The sequence below is a fragment of the Strongylocentrotus purpuratus genome, unplaced genomic scaffold (genome assembly GCF_000002235.5).
Source record: "Strongylocentrotus purpuratus isolate Spur 01 unplaced genomic scaffold, Spur_5.0 spur5_scaffold_3, whole genome shotgun sequence".
NCBI classification, from domain to species: Eukaryota; Metazoa; Echinodermata; class Echinoidea; order Camarodonta; family Strongylocentrotidae; genus Strongylocentrotus; species Strongylocentrotus purpuratus.
The window spans coordinates 20,207,091-20,229,380 of NW_022145609.1; the positions used below are offsets into that span (position 1 = coordinate 20,207,091).

General features: G+C 37.3%; 1 protein-coding gene across 2 annotated transcripts; it reads right to left on the reverse strand.

The window, feature by feature from the left end:
* Positions 1-993: 993 nt before the first annotated feature.
* On the reverse strand, positions 994-21,085 carry LOC578259 (hydroxymethylglutaryl-CoA synthase, cytoplasmic). 2 transcript variants are annotated; one of them, XM_030995695.1, is made up of 10 exons: positions 20,954-21,085; positions 19,632-19,927; positions 18,570-18,744; positions 10,613-10,738; positions 9,927-10,091; positions 9,152-9,323; positions 8,305-8,475; positions 7,520-7,752; positions 6,605-6,747; positions 994-4,991 (listed from the first exon to the last, which is right to left on the reverse strand). In XM_030995695.1, the coding sequence occupies exons 2-10, from the start codon at positions 19,905-19,907 to the stop codon at positions 4,926-4,928; spliced, it is 1,527 nt and encodes a 508-aa protein (XP_030851555.1). In that variant the 5' UTR covers positions 19,908-19,927; positions 20,954-21,085; the 3' UTR covers positions 994-4,925. The 2 variants fall into 2 exon arrangements, with proteins under 2 accessions (XP_030851555.1, XP_030851556.1); XM_030995696.1 differs by having other exon boundaries at positions 6,561-6,747.
* Between the last annotated feature and the right edge of the window lie 1,205 nt (positions 21,086-22,290).

A 22,290-nucleotide genomic window follows, 5' to 3' on the forward strand; every position in this document is an offset into this window, starting at 1 on the left:
GGATGTATTTACATTATTTACCAATCAATATGTCGATAACGGGAACTAATAATAAAGTTTAGGAGTTGTTTTACGATACAAACATGACGAAGTATAGTAGTAAAATCTTTGCTTGCACCATCTCTAGCTGATACAAGTTGGTTAGAGATAGATTAAAAGATGACAAGGATTTATAAAGAAAATGAAATAAAAACAATACTTCTTGCTCACATTTTACCTGCAATAAATAGTTCGAGAAAAACAGCCGATATGTAACACGGGGGAAATGGAAAATGAAGGCTATTAATATGATCACAACAAAGGTCGCCTTTAGAACTAGAGAAGAGAAAGAAACGATATATTTTCATGTCCATATTTCTATTTCAATATATAATGCCTAAACTAAAGAATCTATTTGGAAGTGTAGTTTGTTTGATGTCACTGCATGTACTAACATTCATATAAACTTTCTGTAAGTAGAGGGAGCCCTTTCGTTTCATGTACTGGGTACATGAAGCACTGTCCAAGACTTGGGGGGGGGGGGGGGTTTGGGGTATTGGATAAATGAATGGATGTGCGGTTTAATGTCAATAGAATAGGAATTGTATTCTGTTAAGATTAATATGGTGAACAATATTTTTTATTACGTGATACATTTCGTATGAAAGGGTACAAATGCACAAAAATGCTCTTTGCTGATATTTTTCTGTTTTTTGTACAAGGAGCTGGTTGGTGGGTAGTACTAAAGAGGTTATGTATGACAATCCCCTCAAACAAATAAAATAAATAAAATGAATCTGGTGGCCTTAAAGGGCCTGCAAATCTTACACATGACGACTTTTTCTCTGCTTGGAAGATGATCTTTTGAAGTATGCTTGGAATTTGACAATCTGACAAACTTTTATTATCTGAACCTCTTTCTCCAAATTTTTGTTCTCATCAAAACATTACTGCCGAACCTCTACTAATTCTTACAAGAACAACAACATATACATGAAAGACACACATTGTTGCTTTTATTTTTACTCATATATTCATTTATTTTGAATGATATTCACAATACATTTGACAAATCAAATGAAATACACAATTATTATTTGGATATACCAGTAGTGAAGCTAGTTGCATACTTTCCACATAAAAATGCTAGCATACATTTTAATATCTAATTTGCAAGACAAAATCTAATCTTTTACAGCATTACTCAATACAATTTGTTGCAGGTTAATATCAACATTGTGGGCTTATGGTTTGCTACATAAATTCATTGCAAGGTCTGATTTCAAGCAGTACATACATATAAACAAAATGATGTCTTGTATAGCTGTTTTTACAGGCTATTCATCAATATTTTGCAATCACACACTCTAATTGGACACTTTATCACAATTCCAGAAGCCTTGGACAGAGCCTTGGAGTAGAATTCTAATACTTGGTTTTCAAAATGAATATCTGACATGATTTTCAACAGACTGCATATGATGGCCACATCAGATACAATGAAATGACTTGACAATGACATATATACTATGCATAGTACGAGTAAGGGAACATACACTGATACAGATGTAGCATATACAAAGAATATGCAATACCATTACCGGTATCTATTTCGAGACAAACACATTTTGCAGCATTTGGGGATTGCTTTGTGGCACACAAAAAAAGCATTGAGAATGTTAATCAAGCAAAGAACCATTTTTTAAGTGATTTAGAAAGAATAAGCAAACAACTGCCTTGAATTCCACTTCTTCACACATGCGACATCTCGCATGGACAATCACTTATGTACCTGCAGCACAAATACAGACATTTTCAAAATAAGTATTATATTCAGAATCAAATACAATCATTACTGTCATGTATTCAAGGTATAGAAGAAACAAATTATTTCTATGAAAGTGAAGCCAAAGAGGGTACATTTTTGTGGCCATGATATTGAACTAACAGGCATAGATTCAGTGTATCAGAAAACAATTTTCTATTCATAATACATACCGGTATATAACTTTCAGAAATATGCTGGTACGATGTAGTTTACTTGTTCATAAGTCGTCGGCCGGGTGGCAGAAGGGCGTTAGCGCGCGAGCGACTCGAAAACTACTTGTCAAATTATTCTTATCTAAAGATTTGTTTTATATTCGAACTGCTTTCCGTCCCGAAAATTGATTTAAAACATAAAAGACTAATAAAAATGTTGTAGTAGAACAGGGCCACAATTTTTTTCTCGGAAATAAGTCAGTTTTATAAAAGTTTGAGGCGATTTAGTGCTAATGCCCTTCTGCTTAAAGTTTCACTATTGACCTGAAATTCAAGCTAACGCCCTTCTGCCAGCCAGGCGACGAAGTTTGTATGTTTTCTTATTTGTTTGTTTGTTTTATCCTACCCTGCATAGATATGGGCATTTCATATATTGAATGCATGCACATATTTCAAATTTCTCAGAGTGTGGAAAGTTAATGCTTAATACAATTCTTCAAATGCATCCAAATGAGTAAGGACTGTGCATAAATGTGACCCTACAACAGTATTTTGTTTATTTCTCCCAACTCCTTCAGGTAAATATTTTGATATAACTGGTATACCTCACAAATTGGGGTTCCCTATAAATCAAGCAGTTAGCCATTTTGAATTCACCAAATCAAATCCTATCTGTTTTCTCTTTGGGTGTTCCAACTCAAAAGCTGGTCATCCATCTAGAGGTTAGTAATGATGCTTAAAATAAAAGCACATTACTTTCATGAAATTGAATATAACAAAAATATAGTCAAATAAATGAAGTAAGGCAAAGAAAACTGTTAAATGTAAGGCATTACGCAAACAAAATAGAAGTGTACCCTGAATCTTGATTTATAAAATTATATTAACATCCACCAAAATACAAATACATTTATTTGCTCAGAAATAATATTCATACATTCCTATGAGCTTTATGCTTAAAGTATTACAACACAGAACAGACAGCTAAAAAACACACCTTGAAATGCTTGATTTGGTAACCATGGCATTTGAAGATATGATGGAAATGAAACATTTGAATAATAATAATAATAGTGACTTCAGACTTGACACTCCTTGCGCTCCACATCATTACAAAACAATATTGGTACAAAGTGGCAGCAACATTGCAAATACATACATACATACAAGCAATGTTTAAAAAAAGTTGTATTTATGGTCCTGTTTCATTATCATGTTTTGTCCAATCAAAAATATCATAATGTCCAAATGCACACACAAGATGTAAATTATGCAAAAAGTTTACATACATGGCCCTGAAAAAAATATGAAATACATGTATCTAGTAAGGGCAAAGCCTTGTTAAATATGACAAGAAGTCATACATGTACATGTTAATTGCAGTCAAGCAATAGATGCATGCCATATGAGAAACATTTTTTAGGTAAATGGCTGAACAAAAAGTATCTGAATGAGAGATTTGACCGCTATAGGAATCATATGATAATAAGGACATGCGATTGGGTACATCATTTGGGAATGTCTTCCTGCTACCTACATGCACACTAAACAACTTTCTGCATTTTTAAAATAACTTCTATACCAAATTTAAATTCCTCACAGGACATATTTTATCAATATTAATTTAGTGCACTGTACTGATGTTAAATCTGGGCTCCATACTATTTAAATAATGAAAAAAATTGATGTTTCAACACATTTGATATACCCTATCTTTCTCTGTTCTCTCTATTTCCACAGCAATAAAATCTACAACTGACAAAAATAAACAGTTGTCCTTTATAGAGAGGTGGCCACTGGGACAAGCTTTAGAGTACACATATTTTCAATACAGTTGCAGCAGCATAGGAAGTCTTAAATTCGTAGTTGTGACCCTGTATTCTTTGGACGACAAATAATATTTGAATGATGATTCATTTCTTGGTACATTTGTTTTCTTTTTACAAAATCAAACTCCTTCTAAATCAAGGTTCATCACACTTGTTGTGTACACTCACCAGCACCTCACAATTACATATTTTAAAGCTTTTATATTTTATAGAATGTACATGTTTTTTTCATACTATATGATTTTATCATCATAAACACACAATCACAGCCTCATATTGAAATCCAGCCTTTCAGGCTTATAGCCTATGGACGATCCTTTCTAAGGGTGAATTACACAATAAATCAAAAGCATTAGAGAGAGTCTCCTCTTACTTTTAATTCCATCTTTAGAGGGTGCAATAAGGGTGAATTGCTACATCCATCATTCTCTCCCTATCTTCTTACTCATATACAGAGGTGCCCCATTACATTGAATAACCCCCAATCATACTCCCCAGGGAGCGGGGCATGCACACTATCATGGGCGAATTAGCAATTGCATCCAATGACCAGGGTAATGATAATTACAATGTATAGCGTTTAAAAACGTAGCATTAAGCGCCGTACACGTGACTATTATTACAATCATCATGTGATTTGGGTAGCCTCCACGCTAGTGCATATATACATATAATTTAAAGCTCACTTTGCGACAAATGTAATCCACAGCCATATCATAGGATAAATAGGAATTCTTTGTACTGTGGCCTTGCATAATACTGATGAGGCAAAATATGAAATAATCTTGCGCATTACGAAACAAACATCTGGCAGTTCTAAAGTGTAGAAAAAATATGTGCAAGGGTGGGTGATTAATGACGACTGAACCTAATGAATCTTTCTCTCCTTGATAATCGTTATTGCATAATCACGATGCCTGAATCTTGTGAAATCAAAATGACAACGTCCATCTGAAATAAGAGCCAGATATTTTCGCAAATTTTGTTCTCTTTTACTACCCGATACCCCGGGGGCTCCAACAACTAATACGTAAGACGATTTACAGGCTTGTTGCCAGGATTGGATCAGATATTCTTTGAAATACCGTCATATCTCCCTAGCAACGGGGTTTAGCCTTGTTGACCAGGAGTTTGGACCTAGCTTACAGTGACCTGCTCAGCTGTCTCCATGTCTTCCACCGATTTAGACTCCTTTAACGTCTCCTGAAACAAAGAGAACAAACAAACAAATTATAATGAAAATTTGATTAAAAAACAGATAAAATTAAGATAGGCTTAATTTGAAACTTACAAGAATATTATCAGATAAAAATATCTCTCTGCCTGAAAGATTTCCTCTCAGCATACTAAATATAACGTACATGATGTAATTATTTGCTGAATTTGATACAATTTCCTTTTCCTTCTTTTTTTGTAGGGGCATCATTAATTTCACAGCTTCAGAGGATCATATTCATATATTTCATTATATTTAATTGATTTTATTTAATTAGATTAAAACAGAAATTTTGTGGGGCACATGGCTATGGCTGCTATCTTCATCACAAAAATTATCATAATCACATCAATAGTTTGATATTACTGACAATCGTTTTCATAAAACCTGAGCACAAGTGGGCTATTAGCAAAGCCAACATGATTAAGAATCATTTTGAGATCATGTACAAGGCCATGAAGTTTACACATTTCAATAACCAATGCACACAGTTACAGAACCTCGCATGAATGCAGAGAAAGGGGGGGGGGGGTAGGTCAAGAACGTTCTACAAGCTCAAGGTTATATTTCATTCTTTGATAGTCCCTTTGTATCCAGAGGCTTGGATAAATGCCCACTACCGACCTCAAGTTTAGACCTACCCTTTCCATGCCATAAGCTTATTAAACCTCTCTTCTATTTCTGATACTATCAATTTTTTTATCGGTCTTTCTCTTGGCGAAAAGGTCTTTGACACTTATTCACCAGACAATAAAGCTCTATCTCACCAGATAAGCCGGTTCAATCTAATTTGAGACACACTCACGTTGATATGGTACTTTTATTAATCTAGGGTCAATTGGAGGTTATCATCTAAATTACAGCAGGGCTGCTATCCTATCTCTATTGATTTATGATAATACAAAGCTTTATCAACATCATGGTGTGATGCGACAGTCAAAGTATCAATGTATTTCAGTGCCATAGACAGCAAATGCTGCTATGGTCTCAAGCTAAGAGTATATCGAGGGTTCAGTCACACGAAGACGTAACTCCATTTTGGGCATTTGGAGAAAAAGTGGTTTATGTGTCACTGACCACTTGGGCCTTCAGGAGTTAAGTCTATGTTTCACTAGCCATTGACTTCAATGGGGTGTTGGGTAGAGTTAAGTCTTTGTGTTTCCTGGAAAGCCCACATTTTTCTGAACATTTTGATATCAAATACTCATTTTGGCAGAATATGGAGTTACGTCTTTGTGTCACTGAACCCTCAATATATTGTCCTGTAATAAAAAAAAAGTACCTTTATTTAAAAATTTGATCCCATTATTATAATAACCCAGTTTTTCAGTGAATGTCAAGGAAGAGTTGATTTGAGCTACGGTTGACTGAGCTACGGTTGAACTGTCTTTGATGCATCGCGTCTATGTAGGTCAAGAACCCAAGTCCTCTAGTACTGGGGATGTCATTGAAACAACTTGTGACAATAAGTACACTATCCCTACACCTTAATTCAAACCCAATTCTCACCCTGACCCTGTATCTTTGACAAAAGGAACCCCAGAGCAACAAAATACCTTGGATTTGCCAAGCCCTAGGAAGAGTCGATTGGCTGTATTACCTGGATGATCTGTTGGCTATCTACAGCCTGCTGCTGCGACACCGAGCTACGGTTGTACTGTCTTCGCTGCATCTCGTCTACGTAGGTCAGGTACCACGTGCCGGGGAACAGGTCCTCTATACTACCCTGGGGTGTGTATTTAGCTGGAAAGTGAATCAAACAGAAAAGGTTTCACTTCACAATAAGCCCATACAATAAAAAGCCCATACAGAGACTATAACCTTAGATCAAACTGTTTCTGTTCAATGCCAGTGATGACTTTGTGCGAAGATATCCAATCCAATCCAATCCAATCCAAAAGATAATTGATTTAGCGCCTTTTCCTTGCAGTTACAAAGTGCTGCACACTTGCTTCACAATGTTTGGGCCACTTTAAAACAAAAGTTAGACACTTCTCAGTGATCAGTCAAGTATAAAGTATATGTAGGCTGGTGATAAAATTATTTCCATCAGAATAGATGTGGCTTAAGGAGTTTCTTGAACTGGTCAACAGATGCCTCCTCCTTGTGGTGAAATCATGCCTCCAAGTGCATCTCTAAGAGACAGAATTGAATACAGGCATGAAGGGGTTGTTAAAATGTACTTGGTGATCTCAGCTTGCCTCTCAACGAAGAATGAAAATGAGCATTTATTTTTTCGATATTTTAATCATGATGGCCTGGAATAGTGATCACAGGAGGGGGGAAGGGGAGGTGCAAGGTATGAGGGGATGTTTAAATCTGGTTTTCAACATGTATATAAGCAGTTCAGGTGAAAAACTATAGGAATAAGTGTCTCACTCAGTAAAGACACCATCTACAAAATTATAGAAAGAGTACCGGTATGTCAAAATGTAAATAGTGCCTTCTAAGTTAATCTCGCTATTCAATTAGTTGTACGTCATCTTTACAAGTCATCATTACACCAATCCCTTACCTAAATGATGTGTGTCCTCCCTGAGCTTCATGGTATCTGCAAAGACTCCTGGTTTGACACATCGTCTACTCTCCAGCCTAGCCTCCAGGTCGTTGAGGCTGTTCCTCACCTTGGCCAGGGGAGAGCCAGGGCTGGCATCCTTGACCACACGTATCGAGTAGAGCGACGAGGCCATGCCAGAACCGTAGGAGAAGAGGGCGATACGCTTGTTCGGCAATTCGTCGAGAGGTACACTGCAAGGAAATAAAAAGTAACGGAAATGAACCTCCATGCTCATTAGCATTATCCTCATTCTTATCCTCATATAATTGTCCTCATCGCCATCCCCATTATCATCCCGTAGGTCCCCTCCATGTGGGTCAGGTCTCCTCGTTACCTGCAATGGACCTCTAATAATACGCATTCTGCTGCCAGATTTAGAGCACTCTTTGCATTATTTTTTAGCAAATTTTTGAGGGAACAGAATATGAAGAAGACAACAAATCTGAAGTACCCTGGCTATCTAGGTTGCTGTAAAATTGTCATCAATAATAAAGAGAAACACCAGGAAGCAATTATTTAACAAGTCTCAACATGACTTCAGCATGTTACATAAAACATAAATCAATTGTTATGTCTAGACCGAATGTTTAATCACAAAATTTACAAAACATACATACTCCATGAAGTGTACCTAGGTAAAGTGTCCGAAACTATGCAATTGCTCCATACCAATAGTCAGTAGCTCGGCATAAGAAACACCATCGAACCAGAACAAAAATGGATCATTCCAAAACAGTACTCACCTTGCTATGTAAGAGACCAGTCCACCGTAGAGAGAGGGGGTGTACATATTGCCTACTTGGTTAGCTAGACGGAGGGACGGGTGAGTCTTCTGTTGATACACCTCCTTGCTTGCAGTCATGAATGCCTTCTCGACGTTCTTGTCAAAGAAGGTGTCTTTTAATTTCACATCCCTGTATAAGATAAAGGACCAGAGGTTGAAGAAGTTTAAGGAAGAAATTATCTCATTTAAGCCACAGCTGGGAATGAGTTCAGCAGTGGTCTCATAACCGGGAGGTCCCAGGTTAAAAACCAAGTTAATATGCTTGTGCCCATTGGGAAGGAACTAATCCCCATTACCAAGTCCCTCGGAGAGGACTTAAGGCCATTTTTTCCCTTTGTTGCTTACTTACAAGCATATAATACAGTATGCTTTCTTAGCTGTCTGGTAAAACTATCCTCCTCAAAGACCACATATATCAAAGATATTGATATCGTAACAAAAGAGAGTGTTTTTTGCATTCATTGTATTCAAGTGTAAAACAAATGCCATGTCAAGTCATAGAAAATTGTAGTTTAAATGGCTGGTCACTTATCAATGTTTTGATAGTGATAATAATTCAATCATTACATACTGTATATGTATAAAATGTATGGTGCTACCATTTATACAAATCAGCCTTCAGCATTCATTTTTTTGACATGTGATCAGCCCTTAACCTAACTATAAATGCACATCAAATTAAAACGAAATTGCCCAAATCAGGCACTATGTAGCAAGACTCTCAGGACAATCTTCACTCCTAAAACTCAATGACAAGTTAACAAAGTGGTCTCAAAATTCAAAGAAACAATTCCGCCAGTCCTCACCTGAAGGCTTCTACGCTGGCATATCTGCTGCCCTCTGAGGTGTCCGGTGAAGGATCGTGGAGGAAGTCGTTGAGTACGAGCCTGGCCAGAGACTTCTGGACCAGCTTGCAGAAGGGGGAATGGAAGCACATCCCATCGAAGGAATCTACCGTGATCCTGCCTGCTTCACCGACTGTGTCAGAATAAAAAAAAAAAATCAATTTCAATTTTTTCAATTTCAATTTATTTATTCAACCATAAAAATACATATACAATTATAATTCGTGAACATGTAAAAACATGGGGTTAGGAGCCCCTGAAGAAGTTTGAAAACAAACTGGTGATTGGGGCACCAACCATGACACATATATCGAAAAAATTAACAAAAATAACATTAACTGGAAAACAAATATATACAAGAAAAAAAATTATAAAGACCTATATGAGGATAAGACATTTACAGCAAATCACCAGCAAAGGACACACACAAGACACAACGTCAAGCGACACTGCGTCTCTAATGGTACATAAGAAATGTTTTCTGCAAGACAAGTAGTCCATGGTCAGTGGCACATACTAAAGGCTAGACGCACTTAACTACCACCAAAAAAATACACTGCAGTTTCTTCACGAGCAAATGTATGGCAACTGTGCGCAAGAAAGGCCCTACAAATATTAACTTAGCCATGTTCTGAAATATGAAATGTGTCAAAACACAGTTGCTCCATTATACAAACAAACTGTGGATTTAAACTACAAACTATAGCACGGTGTCCTGGTTAAGGTATGAACTCACCCTTCTGCAGTGCAGCCTCTGCCTTTGCGATGTAACGCTCGTAGCATTTGTCTAGGGCACCGAGGTAGCACTGGATGGAGAGCTTCCCATCCACACGTGGGTATTCTGAAGACATGTCAGGCTTGTAGAAGTCGTACACATGCTGCATGTGTGTGCTTCGAAGACCTGTATACAACAAGCAGCAACGTGTATTTCTGTTGTTAATCTTCTAATCGTTTTGACTAAAGGCAGATACATTCGGTTGAGGTAATGATATGGTCAGTACATGTACTCTGTAAGAAACACTTTAGGACAGAGAAGTCAGAACCCTCGCCAAATATTGCACACATACACATATATCTCATTCCAAGACATCACTTCATTTGATGAATTTCATGAAGAATTTTATGATTTCTCCTACAATGTACCTATTGTTTATCTTGATAGACGTACAATGTACAATAAACATAAATATGCAATTTGCTTTTCAGAAGCAATTCTTTTGTCCATTAGCTTAATTATCTTTAATCTCTTTTCATTTTTTGAGTCATCAACTTTTATAGATTTGGCATATATTGGTCATTTTGGAAGAGAAATTTTGGGCTCTACACATGTAAATTTACAATACCCCTTCAGCAACTCCCCTACATACACATAAATGTCCATCAAATGTAAAATAAACATGAATCGAATCCCAAAACACTTGCCTCTTTCAATAACCAGCGGAGCATGTGGACCGACCAGCATGGCGACAGCTCCGGCGCCCCCTGTTGGTCTAGCATTGCCAGTGGCGTAGACGGCAATGTCACCTGCAACAACGAGGGCATAACGACCTGCAGAGGAAACGGATCAAGAGGGGAAGGACACAAAGATTATTAACAATAATTAACGATGATCATTTTAATTAGGAATAAAAGTGAAAGGCTTAAGCAGTGTTTATGGTGTCCTTTGATAGGCATACTGTGTCAAACCTACAAAATGTATCTACAGTGTATTAAGGTCACCAAAGAGAACCAGAGAGGCCACACATGTACATGTTTGGGTTTTGTAGATAAACAATCTCTCTGTATAGGTTGTATATATATATATATATATATGTACAACACCTGTTTCTTCTGAGAGACACAAAATTATAGTTAGTAGGTAACTCTAGACTTGTGGCCTTTATAGAAAGGCTGCCACTAGGACAGCTTTGAGTGTATTTTTTGTGACTTACCTGTACATTTATATGATTAAGTTGTCAACTGTTTTACATACATGTGCATGTACAGGGATTATTCATAGAGCATTTACAGACGTGTCTCTAAACTCTCTATACATTTCAAACAACATATACTTCTCTCCCTTCTCCCCTTTACGAAGGAGACTCGCCTTTTTCAAGCATACATGTACAAACACTAAAAAATGTTGGTTTGATCAAATTGGGCATTCAAATAACCCACTTGACTTATTTTAGCTATGGGACAGTACAAGAAATGCCTTAGGACCTATTCAAGACCAACTGGTAATTCTACTTTCTTTTTTTCTTCAACATGCAAAAAACAATGAAGATTAACTTGACTTTTCATGGCTTGGGAACTTTAATTGAGTACGACCCAAAATCATATAAGAGTATGTTCAGAAAACATTTAACCTAAAATTGCGCTATTTGGGTCTGACTTGCACCAGGAAGACAAGGAGACCTTTGGGAAATTGGGCAGAAGCAGACAATCTTGATAAGCCTTTTGAGTGCTTTCCTAGACAAAATCAATGACCAATATATGCACTTTCGAGAACCTAAATCAACAGTCAATGTTATACCTAAAAATACAAAAATGTATGCCAAGATAGTTTCCTGTTATTTGACAGTGCAATCTTCCTTGGGGAATTTCACTTTGCTATCAAAGTCTATTGTGTTTCAAAAGGTACAGTTAATACAGTGTGTATCTAATATTTATTAGCCTTATTAGTTCACTATTGAATGCGATTAAATCACTGAAGGTAGACGTGTTTTTTAAATATTTTGATCTGTATCGTAGATGTAGGTCTATGACTGAACCCTGCTTGTAAGAGACAATGCCACTGTGCTCGTTTAAAAAACCACAACCTTGTTTTATGGCCTCGTTTTCTTTGTCACTTCAGTCATCAATTATTCCTTGTGTTATGATATGTAACATTTTGAAATGATATAGGGATTTGTCAGACAAAACCAATACTGCATGTAAAAGTAAATAAATTGTACAGGCAAGAATATTGTTTTGTTGATTAATCACGTGTACGATCTATTAAAAGTGGTGACATAAATTCATAATTCTGACCATATCCCAAGGTGTGTTTTTGATTGCTTCAATTATGTTGAGGTACTTTCAAAGATTATGGGAAATTGCATTTGTTCATAAAAGACCACAGAAACCAAATGGTTAATGAAATAATAACCTTGCTTAATACAATTCAAATATGTGACTTGAATCTTCAGCATGAGCTTATCTTCATGTTAAGACACCAGGCCTATGACCTACATGTACAGGAAATTTAGGTATTTTTCATTTTTCTTCTTTCTTTATTTTTAGGGGGGGAGGATGTACATGTCCTTAATATTCTATTTGAGGAAAATCACATTTGTTCTAGAAGATCAATACCGGTATAAAAAATGAATGCATGACTAATAAGATAGCACTATCACAAATAAAGTCATCTGATCAAGCAAAAATAGCAATACTCTCTCAAAAAAACTTTTAGGCCTATGACCTACATATGATGTACATGTACAGGTACAGGCGAATATATTTAGATAATTTTTTCTTTCTTCTTCTTTTTTTGTTTTTGTTGGGGTGTCTTATCAAATGTACACTTTTGTCCTTAATATTCTATTTGAGGAAAATTGCATTTGCTCTGGAAGATCAATATTATATGAATGACACGACTAATAAGATATCACTATCACAAATAAAGTTTATTGATCAAGCAAAAATAGCAATGCTCTATCAAAATAGCTTTTAAAAGCATGTCTTATCACTGTCAATGAATTAATAAGGTTGAGAAACTTGTAATGAAAATAGAATTAAAGATAAAGATTTAATTTGGGAAGGAGTTTGTTTACATAATTTCTGATTTAGCAAATATGATATTTTCCGCAACGGCCTACATGTATTTGAGAAAAATTGCATTTGCGCTGTAAGATCAATATCAAAATGAATGACATGACTAATAAGATCGCACTATCACAAATAAAGTCAATTGATCAAGCAAAAATAGCAATTCTCTCTCAAAATAGCTTTTAAAAGTGTGTCTTATCACTGTCAATGAATTAATAAGGTTGATAAATGTGTTGGCTAATTAATATAGAATTATAGATTAAGATTTAATTTGGGAAGGACTTTATTTACATAATTCCTGATTAAACAAATATAATGTACCTGACACAGATTGATGAAACATATAGTTTGTCTTTGGTTGGAATGCTTTATCAATATTATCTTTAAAATTAAGATAAAAAGTAGTGCCATACATGTATATTTTAAGCAACTGCCTATCGAGGCAAATTGCATTTGCGCTGTAAGATCAATATATGAAATGAATGATACGACTAATAAAGATAGCACCAGGCGCGGATCCAGGATTTTCCAATAGGGGGGGGGGGGCCGGAAATTCGAAATTCGCGCAGACCGTTATTTAAACTTACCAATACTGACAAGGTCATATTAGAAGCACTGTACTTTAATAGTGTACTGGTACCTACAAACGGGCACAATTATTTTGGAAAGGGGACATGCTCACGTCACATCTCTTGTCCGATATCAACATTCCCCGTTTTCAAGTTATGCACGCGCGCAATTTTTTTGACATTTCCATCAGTGGGGGCTGAAGACTCTTGCCCCAATATCTATTTCCTGGTTTAATAATTTGGCGAGTGAGCGGAAATTTGAGCTTACATGTATGTATGTTGTGAAAAGTGTTAATTGTCACCAAAATATACGAGATAAGATATTGTATAACAAATGCATATTGGTAATTTTTAAATTTTCGGGGAAAGAGAGGCTGCAACACCATCCCACATTAACTGCAGGTGTTTTGAAATCAAATCAGACTCCCCAAAAAAGTATTAACCAAAACGCACAAATCCAGTTTCAAAAATCCAAAAAAATGTCAGCTTCAGAGGGGGGCACACCACCCCTCAGACTCCCTCTAAAAGTATTAACCGAATCGCACGAATCTAGGTAAAAAAAAAAACAGCTTCAGAGCTAGAGAGGAACCCCCCCCCCCCCCCCAAACACACACACACACACCCCCTGTGCGCACAAACGTGAAATTAACGCTGGCGCTAATGCGTAAGCAGGGGCGGCGGAGCTATTTCCAAAGTGGAAAGCACCAACAAAAAAGGGCACCTACAAAGCGAAATCTCAAAGCGAAAATATACATTTTTTTTAGACATTGGTATATACCCTTTCATTGTGATCCCATTATCAGGGACGATTTCAATATTTGTTTTTCTTTATATATCATACAAGTTATTGCTTAGGCATCACACTTTCGGCTGAGTGTGATTGTCTGAATATTCATTTGCGAGCAAGCAAAGCGAGCAGGAAAAAAATGTAAGATCTGTGAGGTCGCAGAGTGAAAAATTACATCTTATAAAGAGGAAAAAACCAAATCATGATGGGGTTATAAGCATCACGGAAGACTGAAAAAACATTTGTTTTAAAGTGACATATAATTGTATCATCTATAAATGCAAGCGAGCGAGCGAGCTTTAGGGGAAATTACTCTTAGTCGCTTTAAATTAGGTGCAAGACTAAAGATGAGCAGGTAAGGGGGGCACGTGCCCCCCCCCCCCCCCCCCCCCCCGCGTGATAGCCTTGCATTAATGAATCCTTTATATAATGTTGTCTTGAGAGAAAGTAGACGATTTTTTCTTTTAAATTGGAGATTAGTGCAAGTATTAGATATATTGGAAATAGAATTAATGAGAAAGTTATTTTTTATCGAGATCAATACATGGGGGGGGGGGGGCACCATCAAAATAGGGCACTTTCTGGAATATAAGGTGCACCTACAAAGGGAAACATCAAAATGTAAATCTACTATATTAAGACATTGATAGACGTACGCGTAACGCATGTCACACACAGAAAAATGAGAAGAAAAGAAAGAACAATTTTTTTTTTTTAAAGATAGAGGAAAAGGAGAGAGACAGAGAGAGGGAGAGAAAGAAAGAAAGAAAGAAAGAAAAAAGAAAGAACATGAAACTTAACTTTACACTTAGGCCTACATATTACATTTCCGACTGAGTTGGCTCGACATGTGCTTAAGTAGTCTACGGACGAAAGTACAACAATACGAAAACAGAAGTTATATGAAATTGTCTTTAAGAGAGAAAGATAGGTTAAATTCTAAAATGAAATGAAAGGGTTTATGTGACTCTCAAGGAGGAAATTACAATTTCTATTGCTCATGACGACTATTTGGAATTTCCTAATTTTTTTTCAAGTTCAAGAATTTCCCGGGGCTCCGCCCCATGCAAGACTTCCGGCAACAGCAAATTATTTACACAATTTCTTGCTGTCTGCTGCCTCGAGATCACTGGAGCGAAGAAAGGTAACATATAGCAAGAATCCCTATTCAGTGAAGGATTTATCCCTTTTATTATTAAAGACTCCCGACAAAGGCTCTCCCCCTGCAAAATTGGAGAGAGTTTTATGTAGTTTAAGCCTCTACCAACCACGCCCGTGGACCTTTTATTATTTACACAAAGGTAAAAGTGTATAGCAAGAATCCCTATTCAGTGAAGGATTCATCCTTTTTATGCAGATGCTTCTTCTACCATTCTTGACCAGAAGTGCGTTTCAAACTCAATGATATGGGCATCATCCCACTGAATGTTGTGTCCAGTGTTACGGGTTTGTTTTGCTACTTGCTGCCTAATCTGAGGGCTCTGTTGTGCTCTTTAAAAAGAGGACACAATAGGGGCGGCGCAATTTAAATATCAAGGAATGTATTAGGGTTTATTTCTAAAATGAAATGAAAGGGCTATTTGACTTTCAAGAGCGATAAAAACTCTAATCCATCCCTTGAAATTTAAATTGCACTGCCCCCATTCAGTGTGCCATTTTCAAAGAGCACAAAAAGGCTTCAGATTCAAGATTCCATCTCATAAGATTGTCTATAAGAGAGAAAGAGAGTTTATTTCTAGAGAAAAAATGAAATGAAAGGGCTATTTGACAAGAGCCCTTTCATTTCATTTTAGAAATAACCTCTCTTATAGACAATTTTCTCTCTTGAAAGTCAATAACCCTTTCATTTCATTTTAGAAATAACCTCTTTTTTTCTCCTAAAGACAATTTCTCTCTTGAAAAGGCTCTGCCAGACCCCTCAAGCTCTGCCATGCTGTATGGATCCATTAGAAAGCAAAATAAGCCCACTCAATAATTGATATATATTAAAACGTCATAGCGATTCATCCAAATAAGAAATCCACGTAAGAGGCATTTTGAAAGTTTTAAGAAAATTCTTTTTAAATTCCAGGATATTGGGTGTTCTTTTTCAGGAAACTCTATTTAAACGAGTGGAAGCACTGGCGGTTCTGTATTTTTTTAAACTGTAACAATTCTCCTTGGATCAGATATAGACCAAAAACAAGCCTCATTATCTTCAGTATACAAGTGTCATTTCGGACCTTACAGCTTTCATAGAAATCGCTTCTGGACCGTCAAAGAAAAAGTTTGAGAACCCCTGGTCTACGCATTATACACATCAGGACCAACTTGACAACTTGACAAAAATTTGAGGGGGGTTCGACCCCCCCCCCCCCCTGCGTACGCCCCTGCATGTGCATCCCTTCCTCCTTATTCCCTTATCCATCGTTACCGTCACTACCATTTGAGTAGGGCCGGCCCCCTCCTTAATAACGACTCTCAAGCCATCAAGAATGACCCCATAATTTATAGATTACCATTCTGCCGTTCTTTGGAGGGGCCGGGCGCGGCCTTTTCAGAAGTGTTTCTACACTAACCTTTTCATGCACTCCGGCTTAACATAAACAAGCATGCTAAGATTGTTTTGAAAAGAAGCATAATTTCAACTCAGTTTCGCATAACCTAAAAATAAGAATACGGCCAGTCACCCCTCCCCTCCCTCCCCTTAATGCATCCACCTTCACGCACACCCCTTCCCCTTGTCTTTCCCTTATTTGTCGTTACTGTCACTAATTTTTAGTGCCATTTCGTTGTCTTTCTTTCTCCCCGGCTCCTCTCTTCTTTTTCTTTCCTCTTTTTTGAACTCTCTCTCTTTTCTTTACTTTTTTGTTCTCTTTTCTTTTATCTTCTCCTTTTCCCCCCCTTTTTTTTTTCCTTCTTTTTTTCTTCCTCTTTTTTCCTTCTCAATTTTTTTGCTTCGCCAATAGGGGAGGGGGGGCGTGGCCGTTTCGGCCCACCCCTGGATCCACCACTGAGCACTATCTCACATAAAATCAACTGATTAAGCAAAAATAGCAATTCTCTCTCAAAATAGCAATTAAAAACATGTCTTATCACATTCAATTGTCAATGGATTCATAAGATAGAGAAATTTGTTTGCTAATGAATATAGAATAAAAGATCTAATTTGGGCAGGAGTCTATTTACATAGGTCCTGATTCAGCAAATATGATGTACCGGTCTAGTGTCTATTTACACTGATTTTGTCTTGGTTTGAAATGCTTTTATCGGCATTGATCTTAAAAAATAAAGATAAAAAGAAGTGCAATGCATTTCTAAGCAGCTGCCAATTCAAAGACATAGAAACAATGCAAGCAACCATCATCATGATAAACCACTGAAAGAGTGGTCAATTTGTAATACATATTTTAATGGGATTTCAGTGAACTTTCCTTTTTAATAGTGCAATTTGTCACATGTTACCGACCACATCTAAGATATTCATCTGATGACAGTATGGACCTACTAGAACTTGGAACAGACTAAATATGAAGTAATATGAGATATTTATTGTCAATTCATGTTTGTAAACTCCATAGTACTTGGAAACATATATGGAACACATAGTTACCAAATACCTTGGACTTCCCAATTTATTCCTGATGTGGTTAATCATCATCATCATCAAGTACCAGGTCTCAGAGATGCCAACCACTTGACACAAAAAAACAGACAGAGTATCCTAAAAAATCCGATTTAGGAGAGAAAAATCAGATTTTCACGAAAACTCGACAGTACCACTGGCCCGTCGGCCCTGGGACAGTAACATTTCAGAAAAATGTTTTGCTGGTAAATACGGTCAAGTAAAATGTTTGCTCTTTCATTAAAATTTAACGAGAAAATTTAAAGCAAAAGTTTTTGGGGGGGTTGCGGGGTTTACTTGTATATGTTTTTATGAGATTCCGCTGTTTTTATGGGTTTAAAAAAACGTATTATAGTATTTCACTCTTATTATCGTACTAAATACGATTTAATCGTACGGGTTGGCATCTCTGGGTCTATTTAATACAGACATTGGTGGTCATGGTTCTCCATTTCTGTCTATAATATGCCATTTGTAAAGAGCTGGTGTTGCTGATTTCATTTTTGGTTGCTCATTTGTTCAGGCTTTGTAGATAGACGTAACAGCTTTCCATAATTGTTAAGTCCAACTTAGAGATAAGTTCAACCTAGGATCCTTGTGAAACACCCCCCAGGTCCTTGAATAACTCACCATCCCAAGCACTGGACTCTACCCATGAGAGTGCATTGAAGAGTGCGGCGGTGCCTCCATAACAAGCATTGGTGGTATCGATTCCTTCCAGGTCTGTGTTACCAGAATCTTCAAACAGCTGCATCAGCACCGTCTTGACGCTCTTGGACTTGTCGATAATCGTCTCGGTACCAACCTACCAAATTGAAATTTAATGGATATTATTAATTTTCATGCCAAAGATAAGGATGTCCCTCTTATTTTGATTAGAATTTTGTTAAGAGTTGTTCTCATGGAATTATGTCAATTGACATTGTATGAAAGAGATATCTGCTGTTAAATTTAATTATCTGAACATATTATCATTACAGTCAGTTAAAACAAACACACCAACCAAACCAACCAAACTAGCACTCTGTTCCAGTAAATTTCCTTCATAAAAACCCTGATACATTGGGAACTGTTAAATGTAATAAAGTCTGAAAGAAAAATCTTGGACTTGGAAACTGGTTTCCAGTTCTTTACTGCTATACTCCAGCAATGGCATACAAATAGTACTAAGAGATGACAGGTTTAAATGCTACTGATTTACTAAGTTCTTACACTAATTGCTAAATCAAACACTAGAAGAGACGTACTATTACTACAAATTAATTAATGAATGTAGTGCTCTCAAAAGTTTATGAATAGCATTTCCTTCTACAGCACAATTGTCTATTATAAGATGATGACGTGGATCCTAATCAAATGATTGGTTGAAAGCGTACACGTGACCAGGCATTTATTTTGCCTAACGCGTAATTTGGGTAATGACCGGTCATTATTTAATTCTAATGACCAGTCATTAGTAAAATCATGTTATAAAACATCACTTTACATAACAAATAAAACATAATCTTATAAAACAAATAATACACAGCATTTTATTCAAGCAGTAGTAAAATTACCCACACTCGGTACCTTCAAAACAGTCCAAACACCCTTTGCAACCGTCTCGGGCGTGTTAGACTGTTTCAAAGGTACCTTGTGTGGGTAATTCTTACTAATGCGCTCACTGCTGTTTATTATTTGTATAATAATCACCTCTAGTCTTCCAATGGCATCAAATGGAATCTGGTTATTCTCCATCAGGTTCTGAACGACCGTCAAACAGAGGGAGTTGATGTCCTCCCGATCGGAGCAGAACCCCATCTTGCCTTGCCCAAGACCGATGGTGTACTTGCCCGCCGAGGCCCCATCAAACGTCTCCAGCTCAGTCTGGTCCACATACTGAGAGGGGAAGTAGATCTCAAGGGCGGCGATGCCGACGTTATCTGGCCAGTGGCCTGAGGGGCTGGTCATTCTCTGGAATCCAGGCATGTTGAGTGTTAAGGTTGTGGCTGTGGTCAGAGCAGAGATAACCAAAAAGAGAAAGAGCGAATACAATTACTACTAAAATTTACAGTAATGACACTTGTAACTGAAGAAAATTAGGCTCGTTTAATTTTTAGGTCTACAGTCTATAGACCCTATCTGATCTAAGTGGAATCATTAGATGTTCTTTTTTAAAGCACAGCCTCCCAGGCAGTTCAGATTGACATGCCCTGCAGTCTTTACCTGATCTAACCCTGATCTAGATCCAACTTAAGATCTACTATCGTTGTCAAACTGCACTCATTTTGACATCATTAATACCATGCACACTATGATCGAGGATCTGAGACATTACGGTTGATAACTTCACACAGGCGCGCGCCTGCCTGCTACCCACAATCGGTATGTACTTGTATTTTGCAGCGGTTTGCCGTGAAACCTGTGAAAAACTGTACGTTTATCCGAAAAATACTCCAAAAATAACAAGAAATTGACACGAAACAGGTAATAAACATAACAAATTTTAACTCATGATCTTTATTTGGACATTTAATGAATATTTACTTCATTTTGGGTATGTTTTAGTAGGGTATCTCCACGCCGGAGTTATGGGTCAAATTTTGGATAGGTTTCAGAACAAGCACCGAAATCCCAACTTATTGAAATTCTTTCAATTGATTTTTGTTTAAATGCAATGGAATGCAGCAAGAGCCAGAGTTGTAGGCCTAGATCCTTCATCATTGTTCAGCATTGATTATGATAGCATCCACATGATTCACCGGCAAGAATCTAAATCTCTAGATCTACTCTCAGTCATTGTCGACGCTATTAATATTATTTTTTAGCGTTTATATTCGCGTTACCCCAGCCGCGCCCACTAGAATGGGCCGTGGCGCGATCGAGCCCGCAGCCCGTAGATACGGCCGAGCCTAACGGAGCTGACTAGATTGGTGTGTGGCAGCCGGCGCGGCTTATGCTTGTTTAAAAAGCACGGTGATTCTACACAAAAAATATGCGGCCATGGCATCAATATCTATGATAACATTACTTACAAATTATAGCTAAGAAGATCCAAAATCGTCTCTAGAATCAGAATGATTACTTTGCAGATCAGAGTCGAGTCAGCTGGGATAATTTTGTAGTAGGGGTCTCGTACATTCACCTCGATCCACACACGTTTATGATGAATGCGTATATGCATATTCATAAGCCAAGTGTTACGTATAACAAATTTTGTTTTAAATACAATTCAGCAATATTTATATTATTTTGCATTCATAATAACAACAAAATTCATTTCATGTATAGCAACTATTACAATGTTTCTTTGTGTATTATTAAAATACTAAAGCTGACTTTTAGAACGTCCTTGATGATGTGCTGAAAGATTGGCAACAGTTTGTAATGAATATTCATTTTTAAACCTACCAATGGCGAGGCTTCTTGGATCGTGCGAGTACTTCTGTGTGAACATGATTCTGGTACGATCGCACCATCTCTTTGTATGAGTCACATGCGTATAGCCATGGTGCCTTGATATGACAAAGTCACAACACAATGAATTAAGGAAAAACAACAACAAAACAAAACATACAGAAGAGGGAAAAAATCGCCCAAACTGACGAATGGCTAATTGAAAGAGAATATTTAGTCTTAGGATTAATTCCTGAAAAACCTTTACTATTTATTTTCTCTGTCCAATTTTAAACCCTTGATTTTACCTTCTGGCGATATGCCACGCCCCTTAATTGCCCCTCTGCGCGTTATTGGCAGAAGTTACGTGGAGAAAACCCGACCTGGGAATTGTCACAGTACACTGATTCGTCCATCTTATGCAAATAAGTATGAGAATGGATAGAGATCAAGGGTTTCTTCAGATACCCTTTCAATATTCGGTGTTCATCTCGTTCGTTTCACACTTTTTCTTCCTTCCTTCCTTCCTTTCTCTCTCTCTCTGTCTGTCTCTCGATCCCTCACCCCGTGTCGCAGCCCCACCCCTTTTATCCTCTCTCTCTCTCTCTCTCTCTCCTCCCTTTCCCTAGCCCCCTTCTATCCAGGCACGTGGAAACGGGAGGGGGGCATTTGCCCCCCCCCCCCCATTTTTTTTCTCCAAGATCGGTTGAACTTTTTAAGACCCCTCCTCAGGACGTCAATCGATTACATGTATGTGCCCCCCCCCCAAAAAAAAAAAAACCCATCAAACTCTGGCTACGGGCCTGCTTCTATCTCATCCCCCTAGCTCGCTCTCTCTCTCTCTCCTCCTTCATCTTCCCATGTCTCCCCTGGATTTCAAATCAAACAAAGAGATTCACGGGTTTATTTCAATCTTCCTTTTTTTATTTAATTTAGAATCATGTCGACTGCTCATAATATGACATTCACATCAAAA